Source organism: Astyanax mexicanus, chromosome 20 (assembly GCF_023375975.1).
Source record: "Astyanax mexicanus isolate ESR-SI-001 chromosome 20, AstMex3_surface, whole genome shotgun sequence".
Lineage (NCBI taxonomy): Eukaryota > Metazoa > Chordata > Actinopteri > Characiformes > Acestrorhamphidae > Astyanax > Astyanax mexicanus.
The window spans coordinates 19684201-19696380 of record NC_064427.1 but is presented as its reverse complement, the minus strand read 5'-3'; the positions used below and the strand labels follow the sequence as shown (position 1 = coordinate 19696380).

Sequence of the window (12180 nt, the reverse complement as noted above, 5' to 3'; positions counted from 1 at the left end):
TGATCAGCTGATGATAAGCACCTTTAATTGGTTTATTTGTCTGTATTTCTGTATTGAGGTTTTTCTGTATTGAGAAGTTTGGTCTGTATTTATAGAGACGATCAGTGTGGACCAGACTGTGGCTCAGGCCTTCAAGCTGCGAGCGTATCAGGACGTCATTATAAACATCGTGGACCCCAAGGTGCTCACATACACTCACCGTGTTTTCACATACACTTATTCGGATTATTATTATTATAGCACTATCAATGAATGCTAATTTTTTGGACTATTTTCTTTTTTTTTATACATAAGGCATAACGAATTATAAGGAGCACTGACTGTTGAATGCTTTTATCATTGCTGTAAATAATAATTCTGCTCTCTGTTTATTAGGATGTGACTCTGGATCTGGTGGAACTGACCTTTAAAGATCAGTACATCGGCCGAGGAGACATGTGGAGACTCAAGAAGAGTCTGGTAGGATGTTCTCAGTATTCAGTATAAAACTTTACGCAGAGTTTTTCTTAACACACCAAGCCGCAATATGAACATGCATCAGCTAGAAGAGAAAGACTGTTTAGCGACACATTTTTGGATGGCATCTTGCTTATCTCCATGATAAATAATAATGTAATTGGGTCAGTGTGTATTTCAGGTAAGCTGTGTGTGTGTGTGTGTGTGTGTGTGTGTGTGTGTGTGTGTGTGTGTGTGTGTTGCTGCAGGTGAGCACGTGCGCGTATGTGACCCAGAAAGTGGAGTTTGCTGGAATCAGGTAAAATCACATTAGCATTCAGTGTGTTTGTGTGTGTGTGTGTGTGTGTGTGTGTGTGTGTGTGTGTGTATATATATTTCTGTGTGTACATTTCTGTGCAGATTTGTGTGTTTATGTGTGTTTGTGTTTGTTTCGCTGTGTATTTCTATGTATATTTGTTTGTGTGTTTGTGTGTATGTGTATATATTTTTGTGTCTGTATGTGTGTGTTTCTGTGTGTTTCTGTCTGTGTGTGTGTTTCTGTGTATATTTGTGTGTGTGTCTGTGTGTCTATTTTGTGTGTGTGTTTTTGTGTGTGTGTGTGTGTGTGTGTTTCTGTCTGTGTGTGCGTGTATATTTGTGTGTGTGTTTCTGTGTGTGTGTGTGTGTGTGTTTCTGCTCGTTTGTGTGTGTGTGTGTGTGTGTGTGTGTTTGTTTGTGTATGTGTGTGTATATATTTCTGTATGTATAAGTGTATATTTCTTTGTATAGTTCTGTGTGTGTATGTTTGTGTGTATGTTTGTGTGTATGTTTCTGTGTATATTTGTGTGTGTGTCTGTGTCTATGTATGTTTCTATGTGTGTCTGTGTATGTTTCTGTGTGTATATGTGTGTGTGTTTCTGTCTGTGTTTCTGTCTGTTTGTGTGTTTGTATTGTGTGTGTGTGTGTTTGTTTGTGTATGTGTGTGTGTATATATTTGTGTGTGTGTATAAGTGTATATTTCTGTGTGTGTATATTTCTGTGTGTGTATGTATATGTATATTTCTGTGTGTATGTATATATGTGTACATTTCTGTGTGTGTGTTTGTGTGTGTATTTCTGTGTGTGTGTGTATATATGTGTGTATATATGTGTATATTTCTGCGTGTGTGTCTCACGCTGTTCTCTGTTCTCTGCAGGGCTCAGGCGAGTGAGCTGTGGGTGAAGGGGGAGAAGGTCACGTGTGGATACATCAGTGAGGACACGCGGGTACGTGTCCCTCCCTACAGCACTCAGAACCCAAACCCTCAGCTTCTGTTAACTCATGTAGATTCCACAGATCAGATATGATGATCTGTTATCTGTGTGTGCTTTTTGTTGACTATTGATGGGAAATAACGGATAATAAACTGATACATACATGAATATCAGTGGATGAGGATGATGATGATGATGTTGTTCATTTCTGTCCTGTAGGTGGTGTTTCGCTCCACCTCAGCGATGGTGTACATCTTCATCCAGATGAGCTGTGAGATGTGGGACTTTGATATCTATGGTACGCTCACAGCCCCGGCGGCGTAATATTAAAATAATCATAATAATAATAATCCTTATTATTAATACTATTATAGTGGTTAGACTGGTCTGGGGATATCTCTTAAAACATGTATGTGTGTGTTTCAGGTGATCTCTATTTTGAAAAGGCTGTGAATGGCTTCCTCTCTGATCTGTTCGCCAAGTGGAAAGTGAGTCTTTTATTTTATTTTCTCCTGTAACTGACACAGACGTGCAAATGCAGACACACAGCTCGTTTAAGCCCTGTAGAGAAATACTGCCAATAGAATAGGACTCTGTGTGGCTGAATGCAATCAAATGCTTACAGAAATGTTCTAGAAGATCTAGAAGAAAATGTTTCTTGGACAGTAGAGACAGTTACTCAAACAAAAGCAGGGGTGTCACGATTTTCTAAATCCTCGATTTGATTTTATTTCCGATTTTAGGGTCACGATTCGATTCTCGGTTTTCTTTTTTTTTTTCTTTTTTTTTACAGCAGAGAGGCCTATGTCAGTTTTAGATTAGTCTATGATCAGTCATTGGTTTGATTAATCAAATTTACAATATCTTATTTCAAAAGGTGGGCTTGATATAAGTGATGCAAAGTGATACAAGTGATCTGTAAAACACCACATTAGGCACTAATGGTCAAGTTTAAATAATTCAATTAAGATATATATGTAATGTAAATCTAGTGGCTTTTTTTTGGTAGCAGCAGTGTGCACTATTAAAACAGCAATGTGCAACATAACAAAATAAATAATAAAAAATACAGGAACAGTCATGTACAAAATAATAGAACAATTAGAGGCTTAACAAACTGAACTCTATCCTACTATAACAGTTAAACATGAAAAACAAGACCTTAAGACTTTTTCTGTCCCTGAGAATGACAAGTTTTTTTCTTTAACAAAGATATATTATTAACTTTATCTGAGAGAAAGATGCTCCTTAAGGTACCAAAACAATTAACATATTTGAGGCTAGACAAAACAACTGTTATTTTTATATTTTCAAGTTTTTCTTTAAGGAGATGAGAATGTCCACATTCTCTGGAGAAAGTGCTGCTCTTTGAGCAGTCACAATGTCCGCGGCGTCGGCTACAGTGTGCTGCGCCATTTGCGTAGCTTAGAGGGAGGGATCGTCGATCCTCTTTTTGACTTCGAGGCTCGAAACCGTGACAAAATTTCGATCTAATATATATATATTATTTGTTTGTTTTTAGGAGAAGAACTGCAGCCATGAGGTGACGGTGGTTCTTTTCTCACGTACCTTTTATGCTGCTAAATCTCTCGGTCAGTTCTATTTTCAGTTCTAAATACTGTATTTGTATCTGAAGTAACTACTAGTAGTACTGAACTTGTCTGTGTTCCATCAGATGAGTTTCCTGAGAGCCAGAGAGGATCTATCAGGCAGGATCATGAAGGACGCTTTTATGAAGATTTCTACAGGTCTGTCGACAAATCATACATTGCACTGATAACATTATTATTATTTATAGACGTGTCCTGGTGCTAGAGTTCTCAAAACACTAACAATATTTGTATTAAATGTGTAATAATCCAATAATTTTAAATAACGCTGTTTCTAAGCATTTGGGGGGCCCATAAAAATAAGTCACATTGGATTCCTGATGGATAACTCCATTAATTCATGATTGCTGAAGGTTCATATTTTGCAGACTGCAAGAATGACGAACCTGGCTTACTGGCTACTGTCTGTAACTAGTGGGAGGAGCCTCCTTAATGGGGATTCTGATAGCAGAGTCTTTGTACCTTCCTGCCTTGACCCACACACAGATTATCGTTGCATTCAGTTTATAACCAGTCATTGCCTGGGGGCCCTAGGTAATCGGTTGGTGTGCTTGCCTTGTTGCAACGAACCAGATTATAAAGCTCCACTAGGTAGGATTGAGATTTTGTGCTCGTGGGCTCCCCCTACAGTTGTAGAGTGTAATAAATGTTTCAGGCGGATTAGTTTCTCTTTCTCGTTTTCTGGCTTTCACAGACATATTCGGTCTCTTTCCAGCTTCTGCCAGAGTGTCTGTATGTTAGTTTGTAAAGAATGAACCAGTAGTCCTTGTAGAACTGTTAGAACTAAAGGTCGGAAAACAGGTCGCAGTTCTCGCGAGCGTTGGTCGCGGCCGCCTCGGAAAACTTCTGTTTTTTGAGTCTGGTTTGAGCTCAGAGGAGCTCCGGCACAGACACGAGAGCACCACTATTCCTCCTATTACACCTCAATGCAGCGCTGCAGTGAGTTTCAAGCTGTAATTTTACTTCTTTTAATTATACTTCTTGTAATTATAATCTTTCCTAGTTTTTACCCCCTCAGTTCAGATTAAATCCAATATGTGGCAGTGATGAGCAGTGAGTTAATAACGTACAGCAGTGACAGTGCAAATGAACTGAATTCAGCCGTAATCATATGTAAAACACTGCTCTGTGTTTTAGAGTGGTGGCTCAGAACGAGAGGAGGGACGAGTGGACGTCTCTGCTGATCACTATTAAGAAGCTCTTCATCCAGTACCCTGTCCTGGTTCGCCTTAAAGGAGCAGGTACGCTCTTATACACCTGCACAGGTCATGTTAAGAAAGAGGTGTACACTTGCACACCTGGTCAGGTAGCAGTTAGGAGCATACATTTAGATTTATACATTACATAACACACTTTAGGTGTGGCATGGTGGCTTAGTGGAAAAAATGTTCACTTCCCAGTGTTGGGGTCTCGAGTTCAAGTCCCTATCTGGATGGAGTTCTCATTTTCTACCTGTATTTGCTTGGTTTTCCTCCCACAGCCCAAAAACATAGAGATCAGGTAAATTGGATACTCTAAATACTGTTCAGAAAAATTAAATACTGCTCAGTGCCCGATGCATTTCTCCAGATGGTGGCTGGAGGTTTCCGGTTGAGAGTATGCTATGTGTGATTGGTTGCCACTTCTTTTGAGTGCAAAATTGATAAAAGCAAAAGATAAAAATTATAAGCATCCTCAGGTGTCTAGAAACTCCATTCATTGATTCACCTGTACAAACTTCCCAACTTACCTGTTCAGATTATGTTTAGGTTTATTTCAGTTATTTCAAGATGAAATACAGTTACCATAGAAATGTACCCAGTGCAGAAAGCATTGCATTTATGCAATTTATGCATTAAATTAGTTTAGATGCATTTAAAGATGTATAATAACTTTATATCTGCAGAGACATTAAACATTACAGAGACATTCATTGTGTTCGCACACGCAACTCAGGCTGATTCTTGTATTATACTCAGCAGCCGGGGTGTTGGCACACATGGCATGGGCTGATTTTTATATTACACTTGGAAAATGTAGTGTTGGCAAAAGCAGCTTGGGCCAGTTCTCGTATTATACTCAGCAGCCGGGGTGTTGGCACATTGTAAGTCTTCAATGAGGTTATTGGCCTCGTTTCAAAATGTGTCAATAAACTTAGATATTGTCTTTTCTCGAATCTCTAATATACGGTGGCCCTGAAGAGCAAAACAAATTATCATGTCAGAAAACAAAATTACAAAAAAAAATAAAACAAATTTACATTAAAAAAATAATAAAATTCAAGAAAACAAAATTGCCAAAGAAAAAATATATTTTAAATGGACAAAAAAAAAATTACATTTCAGAAAAACAAATTTACAAAAATTTAAACAAATTTACAAGATGCGAAACAATTTTACCAGCACTGAAACACTTTTACAAACTGGGTTTTCAAACGGAAAGGGAGGGTCTAACACACAGGAAGTGCTTGTTGCGGACCCTCCTTTTTTTAGTCAAGCTGCTTTACGATAAGAGAGTGGAGTTATGGACATTCAACTATGTTTTGTGGCACGTATTTTAGCAGCAGCAGTAAATGCAAACTTAAAAAAGGAGGGTCCGCAACAAGCACTTACTGTGTGTTAGACCCTCCCTTTCTGTTTAAAATCGCAGTTTGTAAAAGTGTTTCAATGCTGGTAAAAGTGTTTCGCGTCTTGTAAATTTGTTTTAATTTTTGTTTTTCTGAAATGTAATTTTTTTTGTCCATGTAAAATATTTTTTTTCCTTTGGTAATTTTGTTTTCTTGAATGTAATTATTTTTTGTATGTTGATTTGTTTTATTTGTTGTAATTTTGTTTTCTGACATGTTCATTTGTTTTGCACTTCAGGGCCACCATACTAATAGCTTATTGAAAAGTTTTGCACTGAGGATGGAAACTCTCTCTCTCCCTCTATAGAATTTGTATGAGAAGAACTTTCTTTCTGTCTTTTTTTGCAGACGGGTTTCCCTGTGGTCAGAACTCTACTGCTGCTCAGGGGAATTATCTAGAAGCGATAAACCTCTCCTTCAACGGTATCTGCATAATTTTTAAGACTCTTTACATACGTATTGTACCAGTCAATGCTTTTCCTTTGATTTTGATAGTGCGTAATGTTGTTTAATTACGGTGTTGTTTGTGTTGCAGTGTTTGATAAGCATTACATCAACCGTAACTTTGACCGCACTGGTCAGATGTCTGTGGTCATCACTCCGGGAGTGGGCGTGTTCGAAGTTGACCGGCTCCTGATGATCCTCACCAAACAGCGCATGATCGACAACGGTGGGTCCTGAATCTGTTCTCTGTATTCTTTATTATTCCCCTCATTTCTGCCTGTTCTTCAATACTCCCAAAGAACCCACAGGAGAGAAAACCACCACAGAGCAGCTATTATTACTATTATTGTTATTAGTATTATTATTATTATGATTATTATTATTATTTGATTGGTGGGATTGATAAAGGTGTACAAAAAAGGCAGTGGTCATAATGTTATGGTTGATTGGTGTATAATTGATTGTACTGAAGGCCATGTGTGTAAACAGCATGGAGCAGCAGAGACAGCAGTATATTATTTGGCTAATAAATCTACATAAACTGCGCCTTATCAGTTATCAGTTTGGCCTAATTAAAAGTACTGTAGACAGTAAAAATAGAACAATAAAAACATAATATATTTTATGTTTAAAAATAGCCAGATCATTGTTTTTTCTCTCAGAAAAAGTGCGTAGAGGGGCCTGGCAGTGTTTTATTGTATATATCAGGGCTATGCAGTGATGAGACCAACCTGCACACAATAAAAGTGTCTTATTAAATTAACACAGCATATTAATAAACAATAAACAATACAACGGTAAAGTAAATGTATTGTATAGACGAACGGAACCAAATCTAATACTTAGCTGGGAGTGAGTGAAGTACAGGAGTGCATATATAGTGAGTGACCATTTAAAGCAGCACTAGGTATACAGCTTGAAACTCACTGCAGCGCTGCATTGAGGTGTAATAGGAGGAATAGCGGTGCTCTCGTGTCCGTGCCGGAGCTCCTCTGAGCTCAAACCAGACTCTGTAACTTTTCCTAGGCGGCCGCGACCAATGCTCGCGAGAACTGCGACCTGCTTTCCGACCTTTAGTTCTAACAGTTCTACAAGGACTACTGGTTCATTCTTTACAAACTAACATACAGACACTCTGGCAGAAGCCGGAAAGAGAGCAAATATGTCTGTGAAAGCCAGAAAACGAGAAAGAGAAACTAATCCAGGGCATCTGCCCAAGCTAATGGGGATCCAGTAAGTAAATAAATAAATAAATAAATCCGCCTGAAACATTTATCACACTCGGCAACTGTAGGGGGAGCCCGCGAGTACAAAATCTCAATCCTACCTAGTGGAGCTTTAAATAGTGACTCTTTTGACTGTTTTATCTTTTGAATGGTTTTTAGAATTATGATTATGAGGTGATGGATCAATACCTTTTGCTGTTTCGGTCATTATTTTAAAATCTGTTCAGCCCATAGAAGATCAGCTTCATGTTTACTCTCAGTCATATTAGAGTAATGATGGTGTATTTTGATTGGCAGGTATTGGTGTGGATCTGGTGTGTATGGGAGAACAGCCCCTCCATGCTGTTCCACTGTTTAAGGTTTGTAGCTATAATCTTAAAATCTGTTATTAAATACTCTTGTATAGGGATAATTGGTGGGGAAATTCTGGACAGATATTACACAGTTATCGATATTACACATGCAAATACATCTCTAAAAAAATTTGAGACTTCTTCAGTTTCTGAATCAGTTTCTCTGATTTTGTTATTTATAGGTATATATTTGAGTAAAATGAACATGTTGTTTTATTCTATAAACTATGGACAACATTTCTCCCAAATTCCAAATAAAAATATTGTCATTTAGAGCATTTATTTGCAGAAATTGAGAAATGGCTAAAATAACAAAAAAGATGCAGAGCTTTCAGACCTCAAATAATGCAAAGAAAACAAGTTCATATTCATAAAGTTTAAGAGTTTAGTAATCAATATTTGGTGGAATTCCCCTGGTTTTTATCATAGTTTTCATGCATCTTGGAATCATGTTCTCCTCCACCAGTCTTACACACTGATTTGTATAACTTTATGCTTTACACTCCTGGTGCAAAAATTCAGTTTAGTTTGGTTTGATGGCTTGTGATCATCCATCTTCCTCTTCATTATATTCCAGAGGTTTTCAGTTTCTAGAGCTGTTAATCACAGTTCGATTAAAATATTGTCATATTGCCCTCTCTAATTTTAAATTGATTAGCATTAATTACTTAGATTTCCCCCTTTTGCTATTAATAAATCCCGAAGCTAAAAGGTCCTTTAAAAAGTGCTGAAACTTTCTGTAAATTTTCTAAAGCTTTGCTGTAGTTTTACCTTGTGTTTATACGTTTTGAGCTCTTCAGTATACTATAATGGTGAGATGTGATGTTCCTAGTTTATATTCTCTTTCTTTCTCTCAGTTACACAACCGCACGGTACCCGGCGACTCGAGACTGGATGACTACAATCTGCCCCACTGGATTAATCACAGGTAAGTCTGCTGTGTATACAGCTCTGGAAAAAATGAAGAGACCATTTCAGTTTCTAAATTAGTTTCTCTGATTTTGCTATTTATAGATATATGTTTGAGTAAAATGAACATTCAAACAATGCAAAGAAATCAAGTTCATATTCATCAAGTTTTCCAAAATCACCTGGTTTTTAATCACAGTTTTCATGCATCTTGGAATCATGTTCTCCTCCACCAGTCTTACACACTGCTTTTGGATAACTTTATGTCTTTACTCCTGGTGCAAAAATTCAAGCAGTTCAGTTTGGTTTGATGGCTTGTGATCATCCAGCTTCCTATTGATTATATTCCAGAGGTTTTTAATTTGGTAAACTCAGAGTAACTCATCATTTTTAAGTGGTCTCTTATTTTGTCTAGAGCTGTATTTATTTATTGAACTGAACCTCCTGTAGATGGAGACAGAGATGGAGAGGTGAGCCATCATTATCCTCAGTGATCAGTGTTCTCATAAAACCTGGAAGAGAATTGATAATATATTTAAAGTATTAAACATTTATAGATCATTTTTGCGATCTATCTGGATTCAGAGCATGTGGGTGTGTCTTTGGTATTGTTAAGGGCGTAAAAAGTACATATTATATTAATATATTAAATACGTGTGCATGTGTGTTTTTTGCAGCTTCTACACCTCGAAGAGTCAGGGCTCGTCCAGCTGTTTCACACCAAGGATTAAACTTGCCGGACGCAAGGTAACTGTAAATAAATCTAATAAAATATCCAAATTCTATTAAAAATCATACAAATAACATATCCCCAGTGTAGTTGAAGAGGTTCTTATTAGGTTAGCATCTTTAAAAAAAAGTTATAATAAAATTCATATCCCAAATATCATAGTAAACTTAAATACAAAATATTTTTGTAGGATAGGATTCTAGTAAAAGATCATAACTGATATTATTGTTATTATTATTATTATTATTATTATTATTATTATTATTATTATTATTAAAATTGATATTCTAATGAAGGTAAACATCATACATTAAGTACTTATATTCCAAATAATTAATTAATACAATTAAAATTGCTGTCCATAATGAAATTCATAAAAAAAAAACAATTATATTAAAATTCAGTGTAAGGCTTTTTTGGTGAAGTTAAAGATAATTCAGTCTAATAAAAAGGGGCCAGGGCAAAAGGGTTTGGAAACGAAAAACAAACGGTAGGGTTAGAGCAAAGGCAAGGCAAAAGAGTAGTCAAAAAATACTAAAAAGCAAAAAAAAATCGGTAACACCGAAAAACAATCAGAAGAAACGCTTATAAGAAGAGCTAGCAAGCTTGATTCAATACCTGGCGAGGTAATAATAAAAGAAACAAGAGGGTATTTATACAAGGCAGTCCAGGTGTGAGCAATCAGAAGCTCAACGAGCGGGATTGCTGTAGTGCCATGTGATCAGGAGAGTAAGGCAAGTCTGGAGTGAGTGCATGCTGTCTTTGTTATAAAATTCAGTGTCCTGAACTGGCAGACTGACAGTAATAACATTACTAATTAGCATAACATTCTAATATGTAGAATAGAGTTCATGATATATTAATTTCTTATTTTAAAAAAATGAAATATCAAAAAAAAAAAACACATTGATTTTAACTATTTCTTGTTATCATTTAAATTCTGTTTATACTTTATGTAATAAAGGATTATGAAATTGTGTCTGTGTGTTCAGAATAAAAATCTTGTAAATATTCTTATTGTTTGTGTTTTGTTCTGGGATTGAAGCTTCATGCTGAAAAATCCAAGAGCAGTAAAGATCACTGTAAGTTCTGTTCTATTGTAATTTATTAATGTTTTGATTTTTGCCTTTTTTAATATTAATTCATTATTAATTTAGTAAAACCTGGATTCATTTTTTGGGGGGGTTTCTTTTCAGCTCTAGGAGCTCAGAAGGACTCGGAGAACAGTCTGCCCATACAGGTGGACTACGATGCCCATGATGCTCAGGTGTTCAGACTGCCTGGACCCTCCAGAGCTCAGAGGAGCACCAACTTCAGGTTTCCTTAAAGAAACACTGTATTAAAAACTGTTTTAAAGGGGCACTAAACCCCCTGATTTTAGATTTTAGACTCCACTCTAAGCTCAAAATTGATAAAGACTAAAAAAAATATAAGGGGTAGTTTGGCAGGGCAATGGGTGATGTATGGGTTTAGATTGTTATTAAATTGGATCCACTTTATTTGTTATTAAATATTCTGAACTATGTTTTGCTGTGGTGTTTCAGGTCCAACAGGGACAGAGAGTCCAGTAGGAAGAGCTGGGGTCCGGCGGAGCTGAGCATCGGTACTGGCTGCTCCCCCCCGGTGCGTCCAGCAGGGGGTCCGGACGAGCAGCGCAGCCTGGCTTCAGACGACAGTCTGGGACACATCTCCAACATGCTGCTCATCCCCCGGCAGGTCCACGGCCAGTACGAGGTCAGCAGCTCGCTCGGATACACCAGCTGCACCAGAGGTACCATCCACATCCAAATTCAGATCCAAATCCAGATCCAAATTCACATCCACATCGAAATCCAGATCGAAAACCAGGTCCAAATGCAGATCAAAATCCAGATTGAAATCCAAATCCAGATCCGAATGCCGATCCAAATCCAGATTGAAATGCAGATGCAGATCTAAATACAGATACAGATACAGATAAAGATTCAGATACAGATCCTAATCCAAATCCAAATCCAGATCCAAATCTAGTTCCAGATCCGAATCCACATCGTTATCCAAATCCAGATTAAAATCCAGATACAGATCCAAATCTGTACAGCAAGGGTGGGTGATCTGGCCCTAAAATAAAATACCACAGTATTGCAGGATATTTTTGCAGTAGTAATACTCTTGATATGAATTAAGACTGAAACATATTGTAATGATTTAAATACATTTTATTAATTGTATTTTAATTTATTATTAGACTATTACAACAAAATAATGCTGAAGTTTTACAGATAACATTCAGTAGGAAAACAATAATTTTGTGAAGAAAAGTAACTTACCAAGAGACTCCCATTGTATAAAATAAAAATAATGTAAGAAAGTAAATAATGTAACATAAAAAAATAGTGCTGCAATAACCAATCATATAAATTGATAAAATGGAGTAATAAAATAGTTTCTACTGATTTAGTAATCGATTAGTTGGGTCTTGGGTTCTCATTCTTAGCAAATGTATAAATCTCTCATGTTTAAAAAAAGTGATTAAAACTCCTGATATCAGTGATCTGGATTATTAATACAGTGTGGATTTATCTCAGTTTGATCTCTGTGTTGTGTTGTTATGTCTGTTTAATCTCTGTGTTGT

General features: G+C 36.7%; 1 protein-coding gene across 4 annotated transcripts in view; it reads left to right on the top strand.

The window, feature by feature from the left end:
* depdc5 (DEP domain containing 5, GATOR1 subcomplex subunit) overlaps positions 1–12180 on the top strand; it is a 60700-nt gene that overhangs the window by 6705 nt on the left and 41815 nt on the right. For all 4 annotated transcript variants that reach the window (XM_049468322.1, XM_049468325.1, XM_049468324.1 and 1 more), the window contains exons 5-21: positions 96–181; positions 376–459; positions 705–754; positions 1632–1701; positions 1909–1987; positions 2116–2177; positions 3212–3281; positions 3365–3437; positions 4437–4540; positions 6253–6327; positions 6440–6574; positions 7872–7933; positions 8785–8855; positions 9514–9583; positions 10612–10648; positions 10763–10883; positions 11111–11337. In XM_049468322.1, the coding sequence (XP_049324279.1) occupies positions 96–181; positions 376–459; positions 705–754; positions 1632–1701; positions 1909–1987; positions 2116–2177; positions 3212–3281; positions 3365–3437; positions 4437–4540; positions 6253–6327; positions 6440–6574; positions 7872–7933; positions 8785–8855; positions 9514–9583; positions 10612–10648; positions 10763–10883; positions 11111–11337 (1476 nt within the window). The remainder of the gene's footprint in view (positions 1–95; positions 182–375; positions 460–704; positions 755–1631; positions 1702–1908; positions 1988–2115; positions 2178–3211; positions 3282–3364; positions 3438–4436; positions 4541–6252; positions 6328–6439; positions 6575–7871; positions 7934–8784; positions 8856–9513; positions 9584–10611; positions 10649–10762; positions 10884–11110; positions 11338–12180) is intronic.